Source organism: Pipra filicauda, unplaced genomic scaffold, assembly GCF_003945595.2.
Source record: "Pipra filicauda isolate LSUMZ 115617 unplaced genomic scaffold, ASM394559v2 scaffold31_size4109673_pilon, whole genome shotgun sequence".
NCBI classification, from domain to species: Eukaryota; Metazoa; Chordata; class Aves; order Passeriformes; family Pipridae; genus Pipra; species Pipra filicauda.
The window spans coordinates 1586376-1599336 of NW_024104443.1; the positions used below are offsets into that span (position 1 = coordinate 1586376).

General features: G+C 35.3%; 1 protein-coding gene across 12 annotated transcripts in view; it reads right to left on the reverse strand.

Moving 5' to 3' along the window:
- Nucleotides 1-2940: 2940 nt before the first annotated feature.
- PPIP5K2 (diphosphoinositol pentakisphosphate kinase 2) overlaps nucleotides 2941-12961 on the reverse strand; it is a 47589-nt gene continuing 37568 nt past the window's right edge. For 4 of the 12 annotated variants that reach the window (XM_039383700.1, XM_027731954.2, XM_039383695.1 and 1 more), the window contains 5 exons: nucleotides 11870-11989; nucleotides 10932-10994; nucleotides 6951-7082; nucleotides 5281-5409; nucleotides 2941-4677 (listed from right to left, as the gene is read on the reverse strand). In XM_039383700.1, coding sequence (XP_039239634.1) covers nucleotides 4574-4677; nucleotides 5281-5409; nucleotides 6951-7082; nucleotides 10932-10994; nucleotides 11870-11989 — 548 coding nt within the window. In that variant the 3' untranslated portion in view covers nucleotides 2941-4573. Of the gene's footprint in view, nucleotides 4678-5280; nucleotides 5410-6950; nucleotides 7083-7105; nucleotides 10346-10931; nucleotides 10995-11869; nucleotides 11990-12961 lie in introns of those variants that run through there. The other 8 variants (XM_039383702.1, XM_039383698.1, XM_039383697.1 and 5 more) reach the window with 4 other exon arrangements.

The following is a 12961-nucleotide window of genomic DNA, read 5'->3' on the forward strand; positions in this document are numbered from 1 at the left end:
ACCATTACAGACCATTTTCTCTGCATGGTCACCCTGGCCAGAACACGAAGTAACCTACATCTCACAGTGGCTGTGCTCATCAGTAGCTTCTCAGATCAGTGACAGTCAATTGGAATAATATTATGTCCTAGTTAGGACAGCTGAGACCAGTTCATCACTGGATGGGTGTAACCCAAAACTGTGTATTCTATAGCCTTCCATGCCATTTCCCAAAAACCATTTACACCATCTGCACATAGAGCCTGACTCCTCAGGCTATAAACTGGGTGCTAAGAGGCCTGCGAGATGGGAGTTGCTCTTGTCCTCACACCCATTAAGGAACCCCCCGCCCTGAGGGAGGTACTGAGCATCCCTGCCTGAACTGGAGAATATATAATCTTGGAGTCTTGGGACCTTCTTAACCACTCGTGGGATCCAGAGGAAGACTGCAGATCACCGCTCTCAACCAGACTGCAGACCACACCACTCTCGACTGGACTGCAACCACCACTTTTCAACCAGACTGCAACCATCACTCTGGACCAGACTGCAACAGCACTCTCACCGACAGCACTATCATTCAGTGACTGAATGATAGGCAGTCACTGGTTGACTGCCTATCATTCCAGTCAACCAGTCACCATTGGTTGACTGGAATGATAGGCATATTTAAATTTTAACTTTTTTTTTTTTTAATGGTAAACAAGTGTACATTCAGTTGTGTGCAAGACCAACACTGTCAATAACACAATTACACTACAGAAAATGAAAAGGAGAGGTTTTCCCCTCTCCTTTTCCTTTGGACTCAGGGGGCCCAAAGAACACTACTCTGTTCATGCCCCAGGGTGCTGGGTTATATATTTGGGCTTTGTGGGTTAAAACCAATTGTTTGTCTGTATAATCGTACTTATTGTATTATTTTATTAAATTGTTATTCTGACTTGTGGTCTCTCTTTTGAGTTGAGTTCATTTCCCCTGCTGGTTTGCCTTTAAAACAGCACACATTACAATGCCATATGGAAAACATAATATTAAAGGTAAAACACATAGAAAAAGGGCTCAATTTCTATTATTCTCTGCAGGTTCTTCCTTATTTATTACCGTAAGAGAGCTTTTATCAAAAGGCTTTTTTCCCTTGCTATTCCTGTATTTTAGGTTTGTTTACTGGAAACTGCTATGGTGTTTTGAGCATTAGTGAAGTTATTAAATCATAAGGGCTGAAAGCTGAGCAATTTAGAGAATATTTACTCAGTGTGTTTCTTTGGTTCTTTGCACATGGATTTTATTCCAAAGACTAATGAGACAAACATTTTTTATTAAATATTCACTTACCCTTATGAAGAATTGTAGCCATTATTTTGAAAATCTGAATTTTGCGGGAAATCCATAACCATGCGTGGCATAGTGACAAACAACTTTTTAATTCAGCCTATTTTTATTTTTTCTAAGTAAGTACACTTTAGAACTGGTTTTGTATTAAAACAGAATTTAAGTTTCTTGAAAGGTCTTCCACCTCTTTTATGATATGGATGTTCTCTGTATTCATTGCATGCTCCTCCTCCTAGGCCCACATTTGATGGCATTCACACACTTACACATTCCTTTATTTATAGATAAAATAGTTGGTTTATTTTTTTATTCAACATCTGTTTTTCACAGTAATGCACTCTAGACTGCTTTGTTATTACACCACTTTCTGTATTTCAGAGCACAAGATGTTTGTTTTTAAGGGCTAAGTGAAGGAGTCAAGAAATCAGTATTTGAAAACACTCAGTAAAATTTGTCCTCTTCATAAAACCAAGTAAAATTAAAATCATTATTTAAAAATAAAAATAAAAGAAAACATAAACAACCACTAGAAAGTACATGTTTTTTCTTTCACTGTTTTTTGCAGAATTGGCTTTCTGAAAAAGTTTTTGCATTTTTTGTTTTAGCAAATTACTTGTGGGTCTGTCAACAATGTAATTGCTGTAAACTGATAAAGAAAAAATACAAGAAAAACAAAGGAATATTATGCTTCCCTCTGTGCTGGATGACAGAAAACAGTGTTAAATCCCTACATTCTGCCACTTGTCTATGGCACTGAAATGGCTATTAGAAATCTTTGTTACATCTCTTCTGCAATCTTCCTTTGAACTCTGGTTTTGATGCTATTGTTCAGTGTATGATCATAATTTTTGATATATCATTATATAAGGATATGTATGATAATTATTTTTTGTATGCGCACCTGCCTAGCCTTGTTTATATGGATTTTTACACAGCTGAACTTTGAAAGAACATCTGCTTTTCCTTAAAAATTTTACTTGGCTGGATAATTACATAACTGAAATTTATGTCTTTATTATAATAAAGAAACATAAAACAAGAATTAAAAGTAATTTTAGGAGCTTTCACAAACATTTCTGTGGTTTGGTTTATTTGGTAATGCTGCTTCTTAAAGAAATGCTAAATGATTACTTAAACTATATTGCAGTGGCAGTATTTTGGGAGTTACAAGCATATTCAACCACTGGTTTTCTGTAAGCATATTCTTTGACCACTGTCAAATCTGGCTGGAATAGGATGTAGAGCTCAAAAAGTTTAATGTGAGGCAGTGCAACTACATAAAGGAACTGGTCTAAAAACACATTGAAATCTGCTGAGTCCATGTTCTGCCCTATTTTAAGTGCACCACTACGAAGTAGAAGAGCCCTCCCTCCCTGTGGTTCTGTGTTTGATGTTACCATTCTGGAACATGAAGACATCCTGCAGAATGTTGGACTACTGTTTAGCTATTTAAGGATTGATTTCATCATAAAATGATATTGTCATTTCTGAGTCACGTCCTTTACCACCAAGAGAAATTTTGGCTTATTTGTAAATTAATGGCTTATCTGCAAATTGTTTTCCACTGAGACTACTGCATCAACTACCCACTATATTTCACAGCACTTTAAAAAAAACCACAATGGAGAGAAGTTGCCAGTGACCTTGTTTTTTTATTCAGGAGCACATAAAAAAACTTATGCCACAGCTTTGGTTGACTGGAATGATAGGCATACTTAAATTTTAACTTTTTTTTTTTTTAATGGTAAACAAGTGTACATTCAGTTGTGTGCAAGACGAACACTGTCAATAACACAATTACACTACAGAAAATGAAATGTTTGAAGTATATAGCTGTGAAAACCTTCATATTTTTGGTAATTAACCAGCATTGTTAGCATTAGTCTGCAGAAGCCATTACACATATGGTAAACACTGAAAACAGACCCTGTGGCAAAGTGAATGTAATTATAGTTGCACTGGCTCTGGAGAAAAGGAAGAGCCCTACTTAAACATATTACTCATAAGCTATGTCTTCTGCAACTTAAACATGAAAGAATTACCTAACTCATAGTTCTTACTACTCAGCCACTTGAACTTAAAAAAGTGGACAGTAGTTTCGTACATTTGGGATAATTACAATTCAGTAATTTTTCATGCCACAGAAAGAGTTGCTTAGACTGGATGATTATTCTATATAACCCCATAACTCCATGTTCCACTTCTAACATCTCTTATAAAATCTTTTTTTTTTTTTTTTTAATGAGATCTGCTCTCAACCACCTAGACTGGAAGAAGAGAGGTATGAAAATCCCCAGGCAGTGATGAATCCTGAGTATTTTACAACAGTTTGCACTGATTTCTGGTAGTCCAAAGCCTCTCTCTACTCTGAAGGGATGACAATAAAGCATAGATGGAATATTTACAATTTTTAGAATAAACCTACCAGCATAACAACTGTAGCCATTTCTCATTCTACAAAATCTGCTTTTTAATATCACCTTTTTGTAGAAACATATGGCAAAGAACATAAAACTGTCTTTTTTAGTAAACAAAAGAAGGTTTTGATAAAAGCACATAGAAGACAGTTTTATCTGCTGGATGATGAGGTACAGGTACCCGTATACAAACATGTATACTAAATAATAAAAAGAGAAGGTGTATTTGAATGTTACAGGTCTGACGTAAACACAGAAAAAAAATGAGAGTAGTCAAAAGTGCTGATACATTAACTCACTCCATCATGCCTAATTATTGCAGCATATATGATATAAAATAATTAAAATGCAGAAATATCTGCTTGCCTTCAAACCAGGCAGAAGAGATATCTTTGGAAATGTAGTTAAATTAAAAAAAGGTCAAGATGTGTGTTACATTTCAGCCTACAGAAGAAATTCACAGATTTTAAAGTCCTGAATATAGAAGTTTATGATGACAACAGAAAATGCATTACAGTGACGTAAACAGAGCCACTGTAGCACATACCACTTTCTTTTTGTACAGGTTTACAGTAGATATTTAAAGACACAGAAAAAGTTCATGTGCAGCTTTTCCATTAAAGGTGTGCAGTTCATCAAACTGATAAATATATTTCCTGAAATAATTTAGAGAATGAGAAAAGACACTTGATCTAAACATGTAGTGTGCACACTAGTTAACCACAAATAAACTTAAGATTCTTAAGTGCACTATGAGCTGCAGACATGAATGGCTTTTAAAAGCTCAGTAAGTTAGCTGAACTCACACTAAAGTGAACATTTAAGAAGTTGTTTCCAGTTTTGTCTGATCATTTCTTCTCGGAAAGAGTCTCACCACCAAGTTCTACCTCTAGTGAGGCCTCTTCAAGAGATAGCTTAACATCAGATGCATTAACAGGAGATCCAGGGGTAGCTGTGCAGACAGAGAGGAAAAAAAAGCACCAGGTTTTATGTTTAATATTCATGCTAAAAAGCATCAAAAGCAACAAAAATGTGTATTACCTAGCACAGAAACACAAACAAGCTGCATTAGCTAATTAAATCAGAAACCCACATGGAATTCTCTAAATAGCACAACCAAAAGCAGATAGTATAGCTGGCCAACAGTTCAGACTAAACATACTAATGATTGAATGCATTATTGTGTTATTGGCAGCTTCAGTCAGTACCTGGTTACAGAGCTCTTCAGTAAATGTTCAGAAAACATTCTAGAAATTCTGCCATTTAAATAAATAAATTCCTTTGTTTTACTTGGAGATAGTTGGAAATGATGTCTACTTCAAAACAAAACCCCATGAATTTTCAGCCCAAAGAAACTGAAACAATTTAGAGGATAAGGGAAAGTAAGTAATAACAGTTTTACTGCTAAAACTATTTGTGCAATGCTATTGAGTTCTTGCTGATCCACAAAATGATCCCACTTACACAGACAGGGAATCTTAAGAAATAGCTGCCCTACAAAATCATTCTGGAAAGAATCAAGGTAGTCATTCTGCCTCTGACAGAGGTTACTTACATAAGGTTGGTTTCTCTATTGCTAGCCTTTCAGGCAAAGTTTCAAGTGGAGTTGGTTGAATTTTTGCAGGGGTATATGTATTTAAAGAAATTTTTCTTCCTGAAAGTGGCATCATGTAAGTTGGAGAAGCTGAAATGGTGAGAAAAAAAGAATATACACATCATTTAACAACAAAAATACTCTCATCCAAGCCAAACATCAAAAGCAGCAGCCATAGGACTGTGTATCTGTCCAGAGAAAGACACCACCATCACACAGCTCAGCTGCCCATTTTTGACTATGGTGTCAAAATTTCACAACAGTGAAAGACAAATCTAAAAATCTCCCTTTTATTGAAGAAAGCAACACAATGAGTTCATGCTGCTAAGGAAGCTAAGCTGAATTTCAGTAACACTGGCCTTGCCAGAAGATTAGTGAAAGCATTAGTGCTACTTCTCATAGGTTATGAAAATTGCATCTGAGTAGGCATTTAGTCCAAAATGTCTGTGAAAAATGCACACAAAACATTTATCTCCAGACAACCTCTAAGTAGCACAGGAAAACAGCTGGAGAGCCAAGAACGTATGTATCAGGTCTAATTTCCAACCACTCCGCTGTAGAAAGGTGACAACCATATGTTAGGAGTGTGACCAGGGTTTTTTAAAGTATTTTTTCATCTTGTGTATTGTCAACTCTGAACAGATTTTGATGACAAACTTCCTCACCAGCATAACAAGGCATTTTGCATAGCTGAGAATTTTCATATACTTCATATACAGTAGCATCAGTTTTCTTAAATTGCTCATCTTCTTTCTCAGATACAGATGGCCTATTCTATCAGTTTAGCTACTGATTAAAACTAAACCGCATAAAATAACAGGAAGAAAAAGGAAAAATCCTATAACAGAAAAAAGAAAAATCCTAACAGGTTTTGTATCAGTACTTGTTTCTGCGTATAAGTTTTCTGATCAAAACATGAGTCTTTAGACACTTCCTCAAGAAGAATGATTTTCAATCACCTGACACATTGATTATAAGCATCCTAATATGGAGATGACCTAAATCTGACCTAATTTAAACCATTTCCAAAGACACAGCAGCAGAATCACAATGGGAAGTCATCTTCCCAGAGATGTGCACATGGATAGAACTTAGTTGTATTTCATTTCAAGCTCATTTAAACTTCAAACATGCAGAACAAGCTACCAAAAAGTTCAGTAACTACAAGGCTCTCTACAGGTGAAACCCCAAGTAATATTAAAAGAAACAGGAAATAACACATTTTTAAGTGTAAATGCAACACTCCTCTGCTGTGGTTACTGCCAGTACAACAGCACAGTATAAAGCTGGAAATACTGCATGCTCACTAAAAAGTATGACCTGTGACTCAGCTGACAGTGTGGACAGAACAAAGGAGTCAATGTAACAGTAAGGGAAATAAACCCGCTACGATTGCATTAAATCCTTAATTTAATACCCCAACAATGTCTCAACAGAGACGTTACTACAATGAATTATGACAGTATCCATACCCACAAAAGGATACTGCAAAATTTAGAATTATAGATATGTACATTTTCATTTTCTTTAAAAGCAGCATCCTTAGTTTAATTGTTAGCTGTAAAACACTGCAAAAATTAGACAGTATTTAAGAATTTAAAATTAACATAAATACAAACTAAAACCAGTACATGTCTCCTGTAGATTTTCCCTTGATGGAGCAGCAACAGAGGCAAGAAATTCATCCACCTGCTTCAGAGACAAGGAATTATGTAGAGTTTCCAAAGGGCAAATAGAAGGCACCATGGAATACAGTTCAAAACCTAAAAGAAAAATAATAAAAAAGAGAGATTTCCAAACATAAGACAGGATTTAAGCTCTTGCATATACAAGTATTAATGCATGATAAAAAGTATTTATTTTACATTTGCACATGCAGATAGGACCCTTGAAATCATGGAAATTAAATATCACAGGAGTTGGAACAAAATGGGCCAGTTTCCAGGGTGCACTAAACTAAAGACACCATGTAACATACCATGGGATACAAATCCCCTGTACACATGAAGTACATGTGTACACACAAACTATTCAAACATTAGAACTGTGCTCTACTCCCAAATTAGTTAATGAAAGATAATTTTCCTTGAAGACAAACTCAGTAGATCACTACAAAAAAAAGGAAAAGATAGTATTTCTCCTACTCATTCTCATACCTGGCACATGACTAAATAGATAGATAACTCATTCATGCAAGAAAATAGGATATAGCTATTTTGTCAACTGAGCAGACAAGAGCTAAAAATGCTACATCTTCCAAGAAAGAAATTTGCAGAATTCACGTTCTATCATCTTCAGTATTCTGTGAAAATAAACTGTTGCCTTTAATATCAAAGGAAAACCACTGTTAGCATTTTTGTACCTTGAGATTACATGTTTTTACCTTCTAAGAGAGATTTACACCTACCTTTATGCATTTAAAAACAGTACTTAGAAGACTAGAGGTTTCATATATTAGAAGAGGTAAGTAAAGCAACTCAAAAATCTAAAAATTTATTGGACTTTGCTTTTCTATGTTAGTATTGATCATACACTAACCATGCATATCCATATTACTAGCAGACTAAAAAGCATTTCAACATCTTGGCTAAAAAAAATTTGCAGTTCTATAAAGTGATGCAAGTTTGATAACTCAATGAACAGCTCTTCATCCAATTGCATTTCAGAAGAGGAAAATATGTCCATTAGTGTTTTCAACATTCAGCTGTAATGCTACAACTTTGCAATTCAATACAGTAAATTTATTTTAAGTAAATGAAGAAGCAATAGTGAATGAAATAATGTTTAGAATTTCAGTTCAAGGCACATTTATCAGAGATAGCATTACGACTGTGAACTGTTCTTTCCCATAAAATAATAAGCAACAATATTCCTGTGATATGCAATGTTCCCCATTCATTCCCCATTAGTGCTTCGCATAGAGAAGTAATTCAACAAGGTTTCAACCCCAAAATGTCTGTATGTATATCTTTATTTTTAGATCCACCCTGGCCAATACTCAAATTTCCAGGACAATTGCTACAAATATACAATCAACTGAAGTGTACTCATGTTAGCTTCATTTAGATTATAAACAAAATGTTGCATTTCATAAAAACTTGGTTTCTGTGTACAAAAGAAGCACCACAATATAATTAATTTCTATTCTCCTACAAAGGCAGTAGCTAAGCTTCAGTGTAAGCACTAAGATGTTTGGCATACATATTAATATCCTAAATGACTATTTGCATGCATGCAAAGCACAAACCCTTTCGTTGCATTACAGTGAAATGTAAGATTTCTCTCTTTACCTTGACAGAAAAGTCACCATCATTTCCATGAGAATTTATTTTTCTATTTGCAAATAACAAAGTGGGACAATGTCAGGTTAACTTTTTAGTAACTATTACTGTCATAGTGCAAGTTACAGAAAACCAGGAAGGAATTTCAAAATACAGCCATGTCCTTAAAAAAAAGGGGGGGGGGAAGTTTCTTCTTGTTTCATAAATTTCCCCTCCAAACATTTTTGTTGAGTTTTAACAATTCTGCTGTCAGGTAGTTGTACTGCAGAATGTTGTAGTAGTAACTTTACATCTAAGGGATATGGCTTAAAAGATACTCTGGAAATCTATCTGCAGTGTTTTATTTGAATATTTTGTGATAAATATTCTAGGATGTTAAGATAGATAAATTTGAAATTTTATGATGAAGAAGCCCGACAGTATCCCTTTAAAAAGGCAATTTCCTGTACATGAACAGCCTTTGAACTTTGGCTGTATTAATTCTTAAAGCATCAAAATGCAAGACAATGAAAGGGTTAACGCAGCATCTCAAAAAGCCACCCTGCTGTCTTAGATTCAAAAACTACAGACACATACCACTGGAGCCTAGAAATTCCACAGAGGAAATGGACCAGCACCTATAGAGGTGTGGGTGTTCTGCAGAGGCCCAGAAAATAAGGTAAAGCACTTTCAGAAGATACTTGTTTCACCATGTTCCTTGAACTAAAGATGGGGGGGTAGTCTGAAATGAGTTAAGAGGGTGTGATAACAACATAAAAATAAGAAAAAAAACCAGAGTGAAAGGGACAAGGAGAATCAAAGTGATAGTCCAGAGGACAGACGAAACAACATCAATATGGACGTATGTTAGTAGAGAACCCTTGGAAACCTCCAATACACTCAGGGTTCAGAGGAGCTCGTACTGCATGCATTAATCTTGTCAAAGACGTGTGGTAAAACTGCTGCATTAAATGAATTGGAACAATCGGTGTGATCAATACAAGCAATTTAGATCCTTTTTTAAAGAATGCAGTCACAAAAAGATAGTGTTAAATGGAATAGAGAGTAATCATATTATTAGACACTGACACTCTAATGCAGTTTCTACTTTCTGGATGTGTATGTTTTGGAAATACTGTTTGGTTTGAGTATAAAGATAAAAAACAGACTCCTAACTTTCCTATTTGAAATAGGACACTAGAATTGGCCTTTTAGATCAAACACAGTCTTAATGCTATTAATTCAGGCTTACTGTATCACTTTCCCTTCAAGATGCACCGCAGTGCAAAAAAGTCACTATGGGTTTGTTTCTCAGCAAAGCCAAAAACTCAGGTTGTTTTTTTTTTTTATTTAGCTTTGTTTTTAAACAACTATATTTTGAATCTATCATGAAAATACTGATGATTTCCACTGCAATTTCAATATCATCACCATCAATGTATTCAGCCACCAGTCACGCGCTTTTTAAAACTGCAGTTAAGAAATCTGGAAAAGCTACGTTAAGGTCTGGTGGATGCTGAAGACTGAGTCTAGTTTTCATGAACAGGATATATTTGGGGCCTATTTAATTGTGTAGAAAAGGCGATGCAAAATATTTTGCTGAGGAAGAAAAAGACATACCTTTGTCCTGTGAGTTAAACCAGACCTTTTTTGCAAACTGAAGACAAGTTAAGTCTCACTCTTGAAGCTCAAGAGGTCAATGCTGTTCAAGAAGTCACAGCTCTCTCGCTGTGATTTTTAGTGCAATATTTAAGTAATTTGCACATCTGATGAACAGAGAAGTACAATAAGGTAAAATAAATTTTTGTCCTGTGATAACATAGCAATTTAGCAGGAATGGAACCAAAGCTTCTGCTATAGTTTTTTTAATTTAGCGTCACTTCAAGAAGATAGTCATAAACTCCAGCTGTCAATTCAGTGATTTGTTTTAGAATCAGGAGGCTCAGGGAATCAAGTCAGCAGGAGAAAGACAAAGAAGAAGCAGCAGCTATCAAGAAGTGTTATGTCCAATAAGATCAGATTTCATTCTGTGTTTATCTTGTACCATACAGTCTGATCACACAAGAAGTTGGGGAGAATAATTTATTACAGAGATCATGATTAACAGTAGCACTTTTTTTTTCAAGGATTTTTCTAAGAAATGAACTTTGATGTTGTATTTATACTAATGAATGATAAAGAAGGGATTTAGGATATCTAATGATTACAAATATATTTGGAATTGTGCTTGAAGTTAGGAACAACAGACAGTTGGATGATACTGTACACCCCATATTTTAAATAAAAATAAAAGGGATGAAGCAAGGAACCTTTTGTTTTTGTTTTCGTTTTTAAAATAAAAGCAAAACGTACCATTGGTTGGGTGTCGAGCAAATGAGATAGAAAACCTTTTAACAGCAGAACCGCGTGTGGTGTCTGAGAAAGAGAAAAACAGGTACCTGAAATTTGTAACAGCTACCAAAAGAAGGAGATTTTAAAATAGGAAAGGAAGAAGGAAGAAAAAAAGAAAATATGAGAAGGTATTAGAACTGAGTGGCATGCAGAGGGGATCAAGGAAAAGGGCAAAAATCTAAATAGAGGTTAAAAAGAAGAAAATTTGGATTGTTGGTAACTACAAGATGTGTAATGAAGTGTATGAAAACAAGCAGAATGAGCTGGTGATTCTGGCATACAAGGTTATTTGGGTTAGAGTCGAACACTGAGTAGTGAAGTGGGGGGAAAACAGCGTGAATAGTTTCACTTCAGTTATAAAGGTGTGCTTTGGCATCTTTACATTCGAAATCTAGTGAGAGAGTTTCTTCTCTACCCCAGATTATCCAAAACTGAAAATCTCCTGCTCCTTTGTAATCCAAACCCCACCAAAAAAAAAGGTTAGGAATCCTAAAATTTTCACCATCAGTATTTAACTTCTTATTACTTTATAATTTCTTTCATTCCTCATATACGCTCCAAGTAATTTATTTAATTTGAAGATCAATTAGCAATGATAAAAGCCAATGTTTAAAATGGTTACAGAATTTCAAACCAAAAATTTTAGTTTACTTAAAAAATGGACTTGCTGAAATCTCCTGCCACGCCTTACAAGCCTGTGAGCTAGTGTTCAATTCAAGACAAACAAGAATTAACTGCGCTATCAAATTAAAACATAAGCAACCTACAGGCAAATAAAGAAGGAATAGAAACTCACAGAATTAATACTAAGGCAAAATATTCTAGGATTCCACCAAAATCTTTAGAAGTTCAATGTGGCACATGGGTTTGTGCGTGCATGTGCGAGAGTGTGCACATACCATCTATGAAGCCAGAAGAAGTCAGCTTTTTACGATGAGTACGAGCATAATCCTGTAGGTTAGGTGCACTTGAAGAACCCCCGAGCACTGAGGTGCTAAACAGGCCCGCACAGTGAGACCCTGATGGGAGTTAGAGAAAATACATACAACAACCAGGTGTTCGTCCATTCACATTGGGGATGCATGCAGCATGCAAGCACATGGCTCTTACCACACAAAAGGCAGCTTTTGGCAGTGCCTTGGACAGGTTCACAATATGCTTGTAATGTCAGAGTGGGACTTGTAGGCTGAAACTATCATAATTTATTGTGCTTCTACTCATGAGACAGCACCCTCTGCTCTATGTGCAAAGAGAGGATTGGCTTTAACCAAAGTGAGTTCTTGTCCTGTTTTCACTTTTGGTAAAAAAAAGTTACCAGTTAGCATCAATGTAAACAAAACAAAACAACAAAACAAAATGAAGATGAGGAGGAGGAGGAGGATGTGAAAGCTGTGTATTTTAAAACCTGCATTTATGAAACAAATATAAACTGGAAAAATACTGCTCACTGCTTTCATCCAAATCAACCTTTGAGATAATAAGCTGCAATAAAGTACTCACGCACTTCCACAGACTTAATATAGGAATATTTCCCTTCTAACCCAAGAAAATATTAACCAAATTGGAAATAACTCTATTCATATTTCAGCTACCATTACTGACAATGTTACAAACTGAAAATACCTAAAAGTTTAGCTTAACTTCCTTTCCTGAGAAGACTTTTGCACAGCTCCACGCAAGTGACAGTACTTTTATTACAACTCATCAGAATGGGAGTTAAACTAATCATCGAAAGCCACAGACAAAAATATAAAAATCATCAACCATAAATGAAACTTACATACAACAATGAACAAAATGGAAAAAAATGTTTCAATTTTTTTCCTTTACATTTTACTACTAGTTGAAAGGAGAAGCTGTTTATCACTCAGAGCTTATCTTTTTATTTTTGATGAGTAGCAGCAGATTTTTCTGTCGAAAACCAGCTGTCTATCCAGTGATGCTTCCTTTCATTACTTTTAACAATCCAGTGAGGGGAAACATTACTAGCA